Here is a 16,932-nt window from a genome sequence, read left to right on the forward strand (position 1 = left end):
TTTCCTGCCCAGCGCTGCTGATGAGCTCAGCAGCAGGGTCCATAAAAATACCCTGGCAAAATCCCTGCACACACACAAGCAAAAAAAATCCACCAGGCTCAGCTGCTTTTGTTCTGGTAAGCGAGGAAACAATTACTGAAGCTGGAACAGACAACTTCTTGTAAAGAGAAAGAAAGGTGGAGAGGACACAAACAAAAATCAAAACAACCCAAATAATGAGAGAAGTAGGCGAGTTGCACGAGAAGTGATAAAAGAAAAAGGTCAATAAAGACTCACAAACCAAGCTCATGTATCACTTGCTACTGGCCATGTTTCCCATTAGGAGAAACCTCCTGTAAACACTGCATCTGAGCACTGGGCAAACCAGGATGGACACAGGTATGAAAAGGAGGGGACCAACACAAGGTAGGGACAAGTCCAACACTTGAAAGGAGATGCCTGATCCTGCAGCACCAAGAGAGCTGCTGGCAACAGGGTGGTACCATAAAACAACAAAAACACTCTTTGTTTGAAGAAAGCAAGCAATGACAGGCAAACACTGCCTCTCTCCAGCTGACAAGAGCCAACCTGTCCCTGCAGATATGGTGGCATCAGTTCCTGCCCTGTTCTTCCTTCCCAGGATTTCTCACTACCCCATGAGGAGCTGGATTTTTGCTGCTAGATCCCTCAGGGTCATTTAGAAGATGTAAAACATTGCTTTTCGTTTAAAGAAAAATATTTTCTACCCTCAAGGAAGGGGAAAAGAACTACAGAAAAGCACAAAAATGTGATTAATGCGCACCTGAAACCCCAGAAAACACAAACAACTTCATTATATTTGTTGCTGTCTGCTTTCAAGTCCCAATATCTAAAGTCAAGTCTGCAGGTTTTACTGTGAGGGAGGGAGGGAGGGAACAGAACAATGAACTCATCACTTCTACCACACTGGAAACAATCTGCTCCTCGGACCTGTCTGTCCAGCGTGGTGATGGAAGGGGATGAGCAGCAGTATTTCACACTCCCAGATCCATGGTCTACATCCATAATCAGCTCTCCAGTACCTCCACACGCTTCAGGAGAAGATCCAAGCAGATTTATAGGAGGCTGATTCTGGATTACTAGTCCCCAAGGAAATTTTCCTCCCAACACCCACAAGTCAGAGGTTGATTTATACCCAACCTATAATAGCCTGTATTCCTTAGAGACAACTCCTTGTCTTCAACCCTGCTGCCATTGCTGAGATGGGAGATTTGGCTTGGTTTAACACTTGTGGAGTTTATAAATACCAAAAGCAGCACTCAATTTAGGCTGGAGACAGTTAAACTACCTTAGACCAACAGGATGCCACGCAGTAAGGAACAGTAATGAGATGATGACACATTCATAACCTAAAGTTTTCATTAAAAACTCACAGCCCGAGGAAGCTCACCCCTCCAGAGCAGAACCATTCAGTTCTCCTAATTACCCAAAGAGCAAATCTTTGCACCAACCAGGGAGTCCAGGGGAGAGCTCCTGAAGTGCACGTGGATCCATTAGGCAGGAACTGGGGAAGTACCATCCAGGGGGCTGTAAATGAGGTGGTGCACAGCCCATTCCTGATGCCACTCAGCACCTCAGCATGCATCACACAGCGAGCAGCGTGAGGCTGGGAGCCCCTGTAAGCAGATTCAGGGGAAAGTAGGACTCCTGAATAGGAGTTGCTAGATACCAAAGTCCCTGGATAGAGCTTTCTCCATCTGCCAGCACAACACAGTCTCTTTTTCCAGTTTTTGCTTGTTTTTAAAGGTGTAATGAGTTTTCTGAGCAGAGCCACAGCACACACACGGACTGACTGCAAAACTACACAGTGTTTGTCACATCATCCATCCAAACAGAGGTGATGGAAGCCACCAAATTCTAGACTCCCCCAACCCTTGAGAAGGAAGCTCTGCTGAAGCACAAATCTAGCTATTGTAGCTGTGCAAAGTCAGATCTAACTGCCAGAAAATGGGAAAGATCCATTTATCTATCCAACTAGAAAAATATCTGCTGGTTAAAGAAACAGCAGTCAAACAAAGAAATGGCAAGCGTTGGCTATGTTTTACAATGCACAAGTCAGAGCCACAAAAATACGTCCCAACATCCCAATGAAAACAAATCCCAGAACACAAAAAAGGGATAAAAGCACAATACAAACCTCTTTCTTTCCCCTACAGTTCTGCCCCATGACCGTGTGCCACAGAAATAAATCTGGCTTGGCTAGAAGGCTTTTTTTTCCCACCAAAAAAAACAATTAAACCCCTTTTGTTTGTGTTTAAAGCAAAAGTAATGCCAACCACTAATAAATTTTGGTTTTGTGGAGTCTTATGGGTTTGGTTTTTTTTTATTGTTTAGGAGCACAAACCAAACTGAGTGATTGCTCTTTCCAGAATATCTCCTCACACGTCTCAACACAAGATGAGGAGGTTGAACATCCTGCTCTCATAACCCTTGCAACAATCAGCAGCTTTCTGGGAAAGAAACACCCTACAAGAGGAAACCAGCAACTTTTCATCCCGTGTCATTTTCCAGACCCTTTTCCTTCATGGGGTTCACGGAGCAGGAAAAGAAAGGGAAGCCATAACACAAATGCAGAAACAGAAGTACATTTAAGAAAAGAAAGCACCAAGATTGATTAGAGTGTTCCTCTGCTTTAATAAAGAGCCTAATGATGTCCAAATTATAGCAAAGCTCAATTGTGTAACCAAGGAGCCAAGATTTCATCCTTGATAAGGACATGGATTTCTGTCTCACAGGAGAAGCCTGCAGTTCACTAACAAAGATGACCTTTTATATTATACCCTTCAAGGCCACAATTAGCTGGAGAAATACTGGACTAACTTGGCAACATGAGTTTTTATACACTGCTAATTTTTAGCAGAAACTTGCCAAGACTGTAACCATCATCTAACAAGACAAAAAAAACCCAAAATACAAATACGAACCCCACTGGTCTCCAGACCCAAATTACTTTCCACAATTCAATGCAGTTTTAATTAAGATGATTAAATTACAGTAAAAATTATTAAGATGATATCCCACAGCAAACCTCTAAAGGTATAACACCTTAATCCAGAAAAACCTGGCATGCACATATTCATGATAAAGTATTCATGAAAAGCTAGAATTTTACACATGAACCAATTCTACATCACTCAAACAATACCTAGGGAGATATTTGTCACAAGTAAAAAAACAGTGACATCCATCAACAGAGCACAGTTTTTCCGAGACTACACAGAAAGAAATCTATGCAGAAAAAAAATGGAAAAGGCTACAATTACTTTGACAATGTTTCTACAGCTCAGAGGAATTTGGGGGTTGAAATAAGTGGTTTCCTTCTCCTTCACAGGGCTCCCAAAATCAATTTTATATATAACTCTTTTTTTCTTTTTATATTTTTTTTATCAGAAGTCAGATAAGAAGCACACGTGAAATCAGGTCACTGCAATAATCATGCACATGGTATATTTCCACTATTGCCTATTAACTATGAGGTTTAAATGAATGAGCAAAGTCTCAGATCCATATTTCACCAGTAGAAATTATTAATATAAACATAGCACAGCTCAGGTTTTAACCTTACCATCCAACTGGGCCTACTCTCCTTTGGAGAGGGGTAAATGGTATTAAATTAACAGACAGGGTTCAAAAGGCAGCTACATGGAGGCTTAGATTCCATTAAAACCTGGGAAAGGATCCTGTGATAGGAGCCCTGGACGTCAGGGAGCTGATTGTGGTGCTTCAGCAGTGGATAAATTCTAGCCTGTGATCTTCAAGGAATGGTAGCTTCAGCAAGCCTTTTAAAAAAGCTGTGCCACTGTGATGAAAAGAAGTGACAAAGCAGCAATTTCCAGGTGCAGCCTTCTGGAAACCCTCCCCGAGGGCAGGTGACCCAACATGGGGGGAGAGTTCTGCAAAGAGGAGGCTGCTACCCCAAATTGTGTTAAAACTTGTGGCTGAATACATGAGAAGGTACCGAGTAAGGAAGCTTTGCCTCACTCTGGACCTCTCTGCCCCAGGACTGACCCACACCAAGGGGTTTTGCAGAGTTAACTGCATCAGAATAAAGCCCCACAAAGTAGATCCATTCCCAAAGTACAGATCCATTCCCAAAGTGCTGATCCATTCCCAAAGTGCTGATCCATTCCCAAAGTGCAGATCCATTCCCAAAGTGCTGCTACACTTTGCATCTGAGACTTCTTTGTGTCTCTTCTCTGAGACAAGAGACCTCCTAGCCCTCGGGATGCAAAGTGGAGTGGAAATCACTAAAAGTAAAAGGAAAGAAGAAAAGAAATCTGCATATTGCATTGGGTGGCCATAACAGGGGGCTACTAACACCTGAATCACACATTCAGGACACAAAAGCCCTGGAAAGCTGACACAGAACAAGTGCATTAAAGAAGCTTCATGATTTAATTTTTTTTCTGTTTGGTTTGTTTAATTAATATATAGCTCTGAATGGCTCAGTCACCAGAGAGCTTCCCCTCAGCCGAAACAGATCTGATGAGGGCTGAGCCCCAGCCCAGGTGAGAGGTTAACTTTATGTTTTTTTCTGAATCAGACGAAGAAAAGTAGAAATCGAAAAAGATAAAATTCCAACATAAATCCTCCTCCAAGGCTGCGATGAAATAACTCTTTTGTTTAATTATTATGAGTTGGATAGGCAAACACTGGATCCCGATGGACAGAGAGCAGCTGTTACTACAACAGAAAGACATTCATCTTCCCTCCTCGGGACCCTGAAATCCTATCAACAATGCCTGTAAAACGACTCTCAGCTCCCCCCTCTCCCACTTTTTGCCTGCCTTTCATATCCAGACCTATTTTTAGCCAACTTTATTTTGCCGTACCACACTTCAAAGCTGTGCACGTTAGCTCGTTCAAAATCATTTCCATGCACAAAAAGCTTTGGGGACGTCAACGGGGCGACTCTGGGGCGCAGGAGAAGGGCACGTCCCTCGCCCAGGGTCTCTTCTTTCACCAGGGATTCATTGAGAAGGAGCCTACAGACACAGTTACCCAGACAGATACACTTGCATCTCATTTACCTCTGAGGCTCACAGTTACCTTGGAGGGTTTCTTTTAGCTGCTACATAATAAGCAGACGATCCCTACACGGTTGCATGGGAAAGGAAATTCTATTACCAATTAAGAGGAAAAAAAAAAAAAAAAAAAAAGAAAAAGAAAGTTTCTCGTGTTTGCTTTTAGCAACACTAACTCTGTCCCATTAGATGATAACAGAAGCTATGTATCTAGAGGAAACTTTCTACAGCAATAAAAATTAGCTGTTAAAGATTTCCATAGTTATCTAAGGCACAATATAAATGTTAAAATACCCTCCAGGAATGGGCACAGGCAGCCAATCTCCAGCAAATGTGAACAGGCAGAGTGTCAGGGCTTCAGGAGACAGCAGCCCTGGGGACACCATATTCAGTGGCTGGGTGTTTTTTCCTTTCCTTTTTTTCTTTTTAGCACCCAGCAAAATCCAGGCTGAATGAGCTTTGTGCCACCAAGCTGTGCCCAGGAGAGGAAACGCCCAGGGACAGCAAGTGTGCTCATCAGAAGGCTCCACCAGGCATTGCTGGTCTTTATCACAGACCCAAAGAAGCCTGGAAATTGGGACTGGAGGGACACTGTGTTGTTTCAAACACTGTAAAAGGTGATTAAAACCTACACAGGAATTTCTTGCTATTACCGAGCCCTTGCACAGGGCCCAGCTTCATGATTTTACTTTACAAAGATGTTCCAGGAACTTGAGGAAGAGCCTATGGCAGTAAAACAACAGCAATCAGATCAAAACATTCATTTCCTTGAGTAGATCAAAACATTAATTTCCTTGAGTTTTGGGTTGTTGGGGGGATTTTTTTGGCTTTTTCAGAGGTTTGCTTTTTTGGGGGAAGGAAGCTGGGTTTTGTGTTTTGGTTTGGGTTTTTTTAAAAACATTTGTGTTTGAAATACTTCAAAGGAAGCCCAGGAGCAGGGATGAGACAGCTCAGTGGCAGGGCACATCCCCACCTGAGCTTCCAGTCAGAGATGGTGATGCCATGGCTCCAGAAGTCTCCCCAGACCTGGGCACTCAATTCCACACCACAGCTGGCAGCAGCCAGAGCCAGCATCCCAGGAAGGCAGCACCAAGCATCAAAAAGCACCATCCTGCTTCAGGCTGTGCTGCTTCAGGCTGTGCTAAGCTTTATCTGCATCCCAGGCTCCTCACATAAAAAGGAATTTCATAGCAGGGAACTGTTCCAGGTGTGTCAGCAGCAGTGCCTGTTGCCCACCACAAAAACTCACTTTTTAGGAGCCAGCCAGGTGAGTGTTTTCCAGCACAACTGCAATAGGTATTTGGAAAAATGCCTTATCCCAGGTGTGAGAATGTGCTTTAACAGAAGCTTTCCTATAAAACTAAAAGTGCCTGATAAGCTGTGCCTGCATGTGAAAGCAAAGGATTATGAGTTCAAACTTTTGTGCACCCAAGAGCTGCCCAATAGCTGCTGCTGGGCTGTAACTGGATACTCTCACCACAAAAACCCAAGGACAACTGAATTTCTCAGCCTGCAAATATACAGGGGAATTAGCATTCTTAACCCATTAATTACTCTCAGGAACTAAAGTGGCCAGACAAATGCCACTGTTGCAGCTGCCATACTGAGGGGAAATAAACCCCCAAAACATAAAGACGCGGAGGAAGAAAAGAGCTGGGAGCCTGGAGGTCACATTGCCATGGCTCAGTTGTCCCAAGAGTCAGAACAAGGCTACCACCAGGATAACCACAAATCTGGACTTTGCTGAGCAGCTGCATCCCAAATCAACTGCAGTTTCTCTCTGCTGAGTGAGGGACTCCTGGAAATCCATGTGGCAATGCACAGGTCTGAAGCAAAGCCAATGCCTTCCCACATTTGAGTGCCTACAAAGCTCCCTGGCTCTTCCAAGACCGGTGCCAGCCTCCTCACAACTTTCTTATTGTAAAGCTCAGCTTGCTGCCTCAGAGAAAGGCCTGGACATCACTTGTGCAAAGCTCAAATTCCCTCTTTTCCCAGAAGAGGAAAGTACCAGTAGCAAACAGAGCAACTGGAGGGGGGTGTTTGCAGACAGCTCAGCCAAACTGCAGCAACAGCCACCAGCCCTCAGAAGCAATGCAGAGACTGCAAAACATAAGAACAGCACTCAAAGGGCTTAAAAACGCTGCAATATTCTCAATTTCTGAAATACTTTTAAAAAGTCACAAAAAGGAGATGGGTTTTGATTGAACATTTCTTCATTTCAGACCCATGGCTGCATTCCTCCCTCCCCAGGAATTCAAAGCAGCCAGCAGAGGTAAATTATGTATAAGCAAAATATTCCTGAAAGCCAAATTTTAGAGTTTGCACCCATTACACAAGGCATTTTAAAATAGCTAAATGTCGAAGAAAAGAACAGTTAGTGACCTAGATTGACCATTTGATAGATCAGGCACAAATGGAGCTAACTTTATCCCTCTCATCCACTCAAAGGCTTATCATCTCACACCTTAGAGAAATAAATTAGGAAGAAGCATTGCATTAGCACTACTGGCACCACACAGAAAATTTCAAGTTCTGCTACCACTAAGAAAACAAGTTCTATAATGGGAAAAAGCTTTAAATAAGACAAATAAATTATTTTTTTTTTAATGCAGAAGCAGTCACAGCACCTAAGACCCTACATTGTCAGCTAGTATGGAATTTTTAAAATGACAGCCTTTGCTGCTGTGGTTTGGGACTCATTCAGCACAGGTCTGGGATTTGGGGTTGGTCCAGAAAGTGCCAGACACACATTTATTTCCCCCAGGTTTTGTTTATTTCTCTATAAAACTGACAGCAATACATTCCATTTCCAGCTTTACTGGAGGAGGATTAACTCACCCCCTCTGCTCCCAGGAGCACCTTTTTCTTCTCCCTTTGTCACACAAAAGTACTTATTAGACAGAAAAAGTCCAGTTCAAAATCCACATCTAAATTTGCATGAGTATCCACTTCAGTGAAAATTAATGGAGCTCAGATTGTAAAGCACTGCATCTTTTTGTGTGCTTTATTCTCTTTATTTAAAGGCATTCATACACTACACATTACTATGAGACTGAGACAGGAGAAAAAAAACCAAAAATGATACGTCTGGTTTAATAAAATTACCAGAACATTCTATTTTCCCCAGCAAATTTAATTCCAGGTGGACAAGAAAGGATAATGAGGTGGTCAGAGCACCAGCCATGGACCCAAGAGGATGGGGAGCAATGTCCTTGCCCTGCCACTGACTTCAAGATCTCAGAGAAGTCACTCCCACCAGGGAATAACTGGTAAATTGTTATGTTCCCAGATTAAACATCCAGAGATACAAGTTTCACTTCTAGAAAACACTTTCAAAGGTTTATTTGAGCTCCTCAGTACACCCCAAATCCATCATGAAGGCAAAAAGGGTGCTCCAGGCCCAGGCTTCCCCCTGCTCTGCAATCCTCTGAGCAGAGCTCCCCCAAAGTCCGAAACTGATCTGTGGTGAAACGACACACCAAGGTGGAGATGGTGGAATTATTGATGAGAAACACATCATTCACATTGGTCATTCACATCCTCCTCCAGCCAGGCACCACCAGGCTGCTCCTTCCTCTGCATTTCTCTTTGCACACCTGTATGAGCCAGCCCCTGCTTGCAGGCAGCCCAGCCTGAGAGAAAAGGATCTCTCCAAGACTAAAAATACAGCAACCACCTCCAGCACAGCCATCAGAAGAAAAGAAATTTAAAAATCACATAAAGTGGACAGAGCACACTCAGATTGAAGCCAAATTTTACCCCAGCCAGAAACATTTCTTCATGCAGATTATTCTTCCAGTACAGGTGCAAAATATTGGGTGTGACCTTGGCTGAGCCACTTTGTGATGCAGCAGGGAGCACTTGCAGACAGAATTTTCTCTCTCTTGGCCTCCCTGCTCAGGGTTTTTGGAGCAGGGACCTTCTCTCTACACAAACAGCACTTTGCAAAAAGAGGAGCTGTATTTTTCTGAGGCACCTGGACACCAGCAACAGATTTTTTTTCTTAAGTAGCATGATGGACCAATGCCACATGCAATAACCTAATCAGAGTAGAAGATTCAAATACTGACAAAATAAGAGGCACTTGTGTGCTGGAGGGAAGCATATTATTATTTTACAGTGTACACTGACAATTGCTGCTCTTAACTTTCAGTTTGAGTTGAATCTATATTGCAGTAAAGGAGGAAGATGACAGAGAGAAAAGAACATGAAACTGGTGAAAAAGACCAACAGTTATATTCAAATCTAAGCATAAAATGTGCTGGGTCTGCAGAACACAGGCAGAGTGTTTCATTTTTAATTTACTTCTTTGCCCCTCTGACTTCAGTGCCTGCAAGAAACCTCACAAAGAAGACTGGCAGGGGGGAGTGATGTATATTTTTCTAATGTACCTTAAAGGAACAAATGACTAATGAGATACAAAATTATTTCAGAATGAAGTAATAATGAAGAGAAGAGATTAGACATTAGTTGATCCTCAATGGTTAATGGAGGGGAAAGGGAAGGGGAAGAGTAGAGCTTATACTGGTGAATACTTCGGCCACAAACACCTCTCTTAAACACATCCAATTTCACTGATGTGAAAATCTCCACATGAAGGAACAGGGGAAAAAGAGCTTAAGTGGGAACAGGGTGCAGAATGCCAAGTGCTACACTGAATAATTCAGATCCAGGCAGTGCTATTGGCCAGGCAGGAAAATCACACTCCCCTGCTAGTTTTAAAATCAAAGGCCAAGGAGGGATAAAAGAGAAAGACAACACCTCTTTAAAGCAGAGATTACACTCTGTGGTTCCCATTTCCCAAGTTCCCATAACGTTTTGTAGCAGGGAGAAGGCTGGGGCGCGGGTGCTGCGGTGGTGCCAAGGCACAGCACCTCACTGCCCACCCCACTGCCCACCTTGGGACCTGGAAACTCGGCCACCTGCCTCAGTGACACCACTCCGCCAGCCCAGCAGCAAGAAAATGCCAATTCTGCAGCAGGCACCGACCAACCCTGGCTTCCCAAGCTGCCTCCAGGAGACTTTCTCAGTGCACAAGCACTTCTCCAGTTGCCTGAGGGTACAACCCATCAGGGCTTTCATTTGGGTCTAGATCACTGCTCAGCTCTAGAAGGTTCTCTCCCTTACCTGCACCCTTCCTAAATTTCAGCCACACTTCTCCAGTGCCAGCAGACAGGGCTGGACACATGGATTTCCAGGCAAGGGCTGGGAGGGACCATAAGGAGACATCAGAGCATCAGTGTCCTTCCTTGCCTGGGTCCTGCAGAGCCAGAGGCAGGGGGTTAGCAAGACACTTTCACAACTTTTACACCACTGTCCTGGGTGTGTTTGATAGAAAGGTCATTTCTATTTACATTTCATGGGGCTTGAAAGCTCCTGTGCTCCTAAAATCCCATTTAATTCTGACTATTCTAGTGCAGCACCACAAGGTCAACTACTTTAACACTAAATTTTAGAAATGTTTCGAAAAGCAGGTCCTGGAACATGACAGCCAAAACACCTCCTGCTACAAGGCCCCAAACATGGAGAAACTTTGACTTCTAGTTATTTTATTTTAAAGCTGTCATGGCTTTCTAGGAACAGGCAACTTTGCCTTTGGGCAGAGCACACAAACACACCCCTGACAGATGCCCAGCCTCAAAAAATCTCTGCCATCCACCTCCTTCACCCTTGATAATTAAGATAAGCATCTCTTGGTTCCTTTTACACCCACAACATTTGTGCAGGAGGACCCATCCCATGGAGAGCACAGCAGTAGGATTCCTGGGCCGGTCCCATCATCCCATCACCAATATTTTAAAAGATGCTCTCTTCCATCTCAACCTGTGCACTGGAGAAGCCAGGGAGCCCTCCTAGGCTGATCTGCAAAGCAAGGAGTGTGTGCATGGGGAAGGGGGGGGAATGGGTGGGAGGGAGAGAGGAGGACAAAAACAACAACAAAACAGTAAAGAAAATTAAAAAAAAAGCCGGGGGGGTGGTGGGGAGGAGAAAAAACAGTGAGGTTGGCCTGCTTCTTTCTTCTCTCCCATCTATTCAGTGTCAGCAGGGGAGGTCCACAACTGTTGCGTCACACGGAGCACAAAACAGCCTGACAAGCGTGTTTGAGCTGATGGAGAGCAGAGTGGACAGGAGGCTGCTGACAGCTCAGCGCGGGCACTGCGAGCCCTCGCCTTTAATTGGCTGCTCCTTCCCACCGCAGCCAGCGAGCAGGAGCCGCACAGCCCGCACGGGCTGCTCGAAGGCACCAGCAATGGCAGAAATTTCAGCCTGTAAATACTTCAGTTAACTCCCCAGCTCGGGTTAGACCCTCACTCCGGTCCAGGGATCCAGGATTTTTAATGCTGCTTGCTCCGCGGCAGCCAAAGGGAGGATGCAGGAGATGCTTGGAAATGGAGAGGGGGGAGAAGGGGGGAGCTAAACCACAGGTTGTGCAGGACCTGGAGAGGTGTTTATAAATAATGTCACTAAAAATAATGCACTGATCACTGGCATCTCTAACACAGCATTTTCTTCTCCACAGAACTCTGACAGTGGCTTTCTCAGCAGTATAATTATCTAGATTTGATAGCAGATTGAAAAAAAAAATATATATCCTAAACACCTGTTCAAGAGTTTTGTGTTTTTAAAGGCCATTGCCATTAACCTTGGGCCACGCACTTCATTGTGTTTAATTAGCAAGCTAATGAAGCCAGTTTTATTCCCTTTCTCAAGCACAAGAGGATAAATACAAGACAGTGAAAGAGGAGACCAGTTCCATTTGCAGCACAGTTCATTGCTGCATGGCATTACTTAAACTTGCACCAAAATAAAAGTAATGTAATGGCTTGGAAAACATGTTAGCAATGCCTTCTGCAAGACAAATCCTTTTACACCTTCTGTATTTTCTCAAGCTCATCGATTAAAACATGATTTCTGAACATTTGGGCTGCAGAGAATTTGCAAACAAAGGGCTACAAATAAACATAATGTTTTCCTCAATATTCCAAAAAACTAAGCATAACAGATTTATTTTTTTAAAGAACAGCAGCCCGTGCCTGCTTTGTTACATCCAGCCAAGGTAGAGATGAGAAGCATCAACAATGGAGGTTAAGTGATTTTCGAAAAGCCCACCACTTTCACAGAGCCCTAGCATGTACACACACAAAAGGCATACTTTGAGCAAAGCCCAGTGCTCTGAATCCCAGCAACACATTCCAACTTTGGGCATCTCAGCTTGTTTTCCTCATTCTTTTTTATTTTTTTTTTTTTTTACTGAACAGCTTTAGGAAAAACTGGACAATAAAGATCACGTTGATAAATACTCAAATATCGCAAGAAAGACAGAAATGCTTTAAAAGAGAGGGAGGGATTTACAGAATGGCTAATGCACTGATTTAGTGATTCAAAAGTACCTTTCCAAATAAACAGAATTATATTCATTTTCTGGGGTTTCTTTATTGTATTTTCAGGGGGGGGTGAGGAAAAATTCAGCATAGGTATGCCCTGTCAGATTATCTTTTTCATAACATGATACATTTAAGAAGCTTTCAGGGTGGTTTTTGTTGTTGTTGTTGTTGTTTTTTCTTTTTTTTTTTTTTAAAGCAATTGCTTTTTTCCCCTCCAACTTAGATTTCAGCCACTCTGTGCACAGAGCCATAGGATCAGGTTAAATACCAAAACCAAACCAAACAAAAACCCAACGCCGTACCCAAAAACAAAACCAAAAAAAAAAAAAAATCCGGAAGCCATCTCTTTTATTGAATCACCCGAGATAAAAGGATTCCAAGATATATGGAAAGAAAATACATTGACCATAAATCTCCTTTATGCGCATAATAGAATTTTCCAGCCAGGAGAGCTGTTGTGATGATAGCAACGCCGAGCACCAGGAATGCTGCTGGCACACACACAACCCCCCCCCCGCCCCCCCGCCTGCTCCTTCCAAAATACCTGCTCTCCTCAGCACTGCTATGTAAATACAAACCCGCACACCCCCCTTCCCAACACATGCAAACAAAGCTGCGTACAAGTGTCCCAGCCATCAGATAAAAACACCCGAGCTGGCTTTGCTCACTAAGAAATTTTTTTTTTTTAATTTTTATTGTCCGCTCCCTTTTTTTTTATTGCCACTCGCACGCACTTTCGGTGTGACTTAAAAAATAACGAAGCGCTGGCACCGGCGGTAATGGCAGAGGCAGGCGGTGGCAGCGCATATTTAATGGGCACTCGGAACAAAGGAAGCCCGGCTGCAGGAGCGCCCCGGGGCCGGCTCCGCGCCCGCTCCCCCCGCGGCCCCGCCGGGCAGCGCCTTCCCCGGGCCGGGGGACCCGGACCCGGCCACGCACACGCGGGGAAACCCCCCCGGCCCCCACCCGCACAACGGGTGATGGCAAAGCCGCCGGGAGCTCCCCGGCTGCCCATCGCTCCCCGGGCACGGCTGCAGCATCGCTGCCTCCCGCGCCCTGCCCCCGGGAACCCCCCGGCCACAAAAAGCCCCCCTCCCGGTCCCCGACCCCTGCCGCGTCCCCCCAGCCCCCGGCCGGGAGATGGAAGGAACGTAACAAGTCGCTGCCCAGAGCTGGGGCGGGGGGCTGAGCTCCAGGGGGGTCGTGGTGACCAGGCAAGAAGGGGGGAGGCAAAATTGCTGCCACACCGGTTTCTCCTAAGGAAAATGCAGCGATAATAAAAACGAATATGGGAAATAATAACAATAATATGAGGAATAATTAAAACAAGGAGGGAAAGTGGGGAGCGCGGGGATTTCCAGCGTGCCCGCGTTTTCAGGTGCTGGGGGCAGCACAGCGAGGCTGACCGCTCCCGCCCCCCAAGGGCTGCGGGATGGGGCTCCCCATGGTGTGACCCTCCCCGCGTCCCCCAGCGCTGCCCGGTGTCCCCTCCAACTCCCCCGGCCGTGCTCGGGCTTTGGGCGAACTTCCACCCGCGTCCCCCGGCACGACGCGCACCCCGCAGGTCGGAGATGAAGTTTGTAGCCCATGTCGGTAAAATAAATGGGATGAAGAAGATACAAAATAAACACCGTCCTCCGCCGCAGAAGCCTCCTCCGGAGGGATGCTGCCCAGGCACCCTCTCCGCACACACCCCCTTTCTCCCAACTTTCTCCCCGCTCCCCGCGGAGCCAGCCAGCCCCAACAGGCTCGTTCCGTGCTAACCCTACGGGACCCCGGCGTCCCGATGGGGAACCGGGGAGATCTCTTCAGGGTGGAGGGGGGGGGGGTCCCCCACACCCCCCCCCCCCCCCCCCCCCCGAGTTACACAAGCGCAGCCCGGCAGGAGCGGAGCGCACACATGGTCCCTACCTGAGAGACCCCGCTCCATTCCGGAGCGACCCCAGGTCTCCTCCCGCTGCTCCCAACTTGTTCCCCCCACACCGGCAACATCCTCGGCTTCTCCCCCACGTCCCCGGCCAGAAGTAAATGCCCATTTTTGCAAAGTTTCCTCGAGATCGCGCCGTGTTTACATTGCCGTGAATTCCCACAGGCTGCCTGGAGGGAACAAAAAGCAGCACGGGAAGGCTCGTCCTGCGAGCAGGGAGAAAACGGAGAGGGAGGGAGTGAAAAGAAAGAAAAAATATAATCATAATAATAATAGCGATAAAGGAAATGAAGCCGATGCAGCGGTGGGGGGATTCCCCAGCTCGGGTGCTCTGCTTCGGGGGGTGCTGGAGGGTGGCTGCAAATAACCGCACGGCCCATTCAATTCTGCGTTTGGAGACGCGACCGAGAGCCCGAGCGGGAGGTAAACACGCCGAAAGGCTCTTACCTGCACAGAAAGTTCCCCAGAGCACGGCGAAAGTCAGCCACGAAGCAAACATAGTCCTTTACTTTTTTTTTTTTTTTCCTCGCGTGCACCTCTACCCCAAGGGAAACAAAAATAAAAATAAAAAGATCGAGCGCGTGAAAAGAGGGGGGGGAGAAGCGCGGCTCTGCCTTCCCTCTCGCTCTCAAAAAGAAAAAAAAAAAAAAAGAAGAAAAAAAATGTTGGGGGTAGGGGGTGGGAAAAAAAAAGGAAAAAAAAACAACAAGAAGAAAATCGGATTTAATTCCTTCGCAGTTGCAAAATTTATCCAGTGGAGACGAACAGACCCGGACGGTTCGACCTGCTCCTGCCCGGCCCCACCGCTCGCTCCCAGCTTTCCAAGAGTTTCTTTCCCTGGGCTTTTGTGCTGGGAGCGCGGCGTGCACCACACACCGACTCCCCCTCCTCCTCCTCCTCTTCCCCTTCCCCCTCCTCCTCCTCCTCCTCCCAACCCAGCCCCTCCGGCTCCCCCAGCAGCGAGGGGCGAGCGCGCACACGCCCCCCGCCCCCCCGCGCGGTTCCCGCGCAATCCCCGCGCAGCCGCGCGCGGCTTGCGCGCTCCCCCCGTTCCCCCGCGCACACGCGCGCATCCCCCCCTTCCTCCTCCTCCTCCTCCTCCTCCTCCTCCTCCTCCCCGCGCCGGCAGCGAGCGGGGCGGCGGCGGCGGCAGCAGCGGGACCGTGCGCGGTTTGTACGGACCCCGCATCGCGGGAGGCTGCGGAGCGGCAGGCAAGGGCCGGCGGAGGGGGCGCGGGGCGGCCGCGGGGTCCGGAGCAGGAGGAGGAGGAGGAGGAGGAGGAAGAAGAGGCGGCGGGGGGCCGCGGCATCGCGGGGCTGCGCGGGGCGGCGGGCGCGGGGGCGCGGCGGGAGGTGCCATGTGCGGGATGGGGAGGAGGGAGAGGGAAATAAAACAAAACCACAACGTGGAGGAGGAAGGGAAAGGGAGGTTTGATGGGGTTTGGGGTTTTGTTGTTGTTGTTCTTTTGGGGTTTTGTTTTAATAATTAAAAAAAAAAAAAAAAAAGAAAAAAACTGAACCGCGTCCAAAATGGCTTCTAAAAAAAGGGAGAAGCCAGCGCGGAGCCAGCGGGGAAACCCGGATGTTGGATACAAAGGGGCTGGAGGGGGCGGTGCGGCGCGGGGGCTCCGCGGGCGCTGAGTGGGGAGCGGCGCTGCCCGTCACGGCCGCGCCCGCGGGGAGCCCGGCGGCAGAGGGGCAGGGGCTGCGCAGGGAGTGGGTAAGGGCGGGTTTAGGGGCAGGGGGCTTCAGAGGGTGTGCGTGGATAGGGGCGCGGGGAGGATGTGTGTGGGTATGGGCAAGTTTAGGGGCAGGGGGCTGCAGAGAGTGTGTGTGGATATGGGCAGGTTTAGGGGCAGGGTGTGTGTGGGAATGGGCAGGTTTAGGGGCAGGGTGTTTGTGGGTATGGGCAGGTTTAGGGGCAGGGGGCTGCGGAGGAGAGGTTTAGGGGCATAAGGGGGCAGAGCAGATCAGTGTGGATATGGGCAGGTTTAGGGGCAGGGGGCTTCAGAGGGTGTGCATGGATATGGACAGGTTTAGGGGCAGGGGGAGGATGTGTGTGGATGTGTGGATATGGGCAAGTTTAGGGGCAGGGGGCTGGAGAGGGTGTGCGTGGATATGGGCAGGTTTAGGGGCAGGGTGTGCGTGGGTATGGGCAGGTTTAGGGGCAGGGTGTGCGTGGATATGGGCAGGTTTAAGGGCAGGGTGTGTGTGAGTATGGGCAGGTTTAGGGGCAGGGTGTGCGTGGATATGGGCAGGTTTAGGGGCAGGGTGTGCATGGATATGGGCAGGTTTAAGGGCAGGGTGTGTGTGAGTATGGGCAGGTTTAGGGGCAGGGTGTGTATGGATATGGGCAGGTTTAGGAGCAGGGTGTATGGGCAGGTTTAGGGGCAGGGGGAGGGTGTGTATGGATATGGGCAGGTTTAGGGGCATAAGGGGGCAGAGAAGACCAGTGTGGATATGGGCAGGTTTAGGGGCAGGGGGCTGCAGAAGAGAGATTTAGGGGCAGAGGGTAGGAGTGCAGATTTAGGGGCTTAAAGAGGCAAAGAAAGAGGTGTATGTGGAGAGGGGCAGAAGG

General features: G+C 47.9%; 1 protein-coding gene across 2 annotated transcripts in view; it reads right to left on the reverse strand.

Moving 5' to 3' along the window:
• ACVR2B (activin A receptor type 2B) overlaps positions 1-15,255 on the reverse strand; it is a 106,707-nt gene extending 91,452 nt beyond the window's left edge. Inside the window, exon 1 of one of the 2 annotated variants that reach the window (XM_038127253.1) lies at positions 14,802-15,255. In XM_038127253.1, coding sequence (XP_037983181.1) covers positions 14,802-14,853 — 52 coding nt within the window. In that variant the 5' untranslated portion in view covers positions 14,854-15,255. Of the gene's footprint in view, positions 1-1,469; positions 12,916-14,801 lie in introns of those variants that run through there. The other variant, XM_038127252.1, reaches the window with a different exon arrangement.
• Positions 15,256-16,932: the final 1,677 nt, after the last annotated feature.

Source organism: Motacilla alba, chromosome 2, assembly GCF_015832195.1.
Source record: "Motacilla alba alba isolate MOTALB_02 chromosome 2, Motacilla_alba_V1.0_pri, whole genome shotgun sequence".
NCBI lineage: Eukaryota > Metazoa > Chordata > Aves > Passeriformes > Motacillidae > Motacilla > Motacilla alba.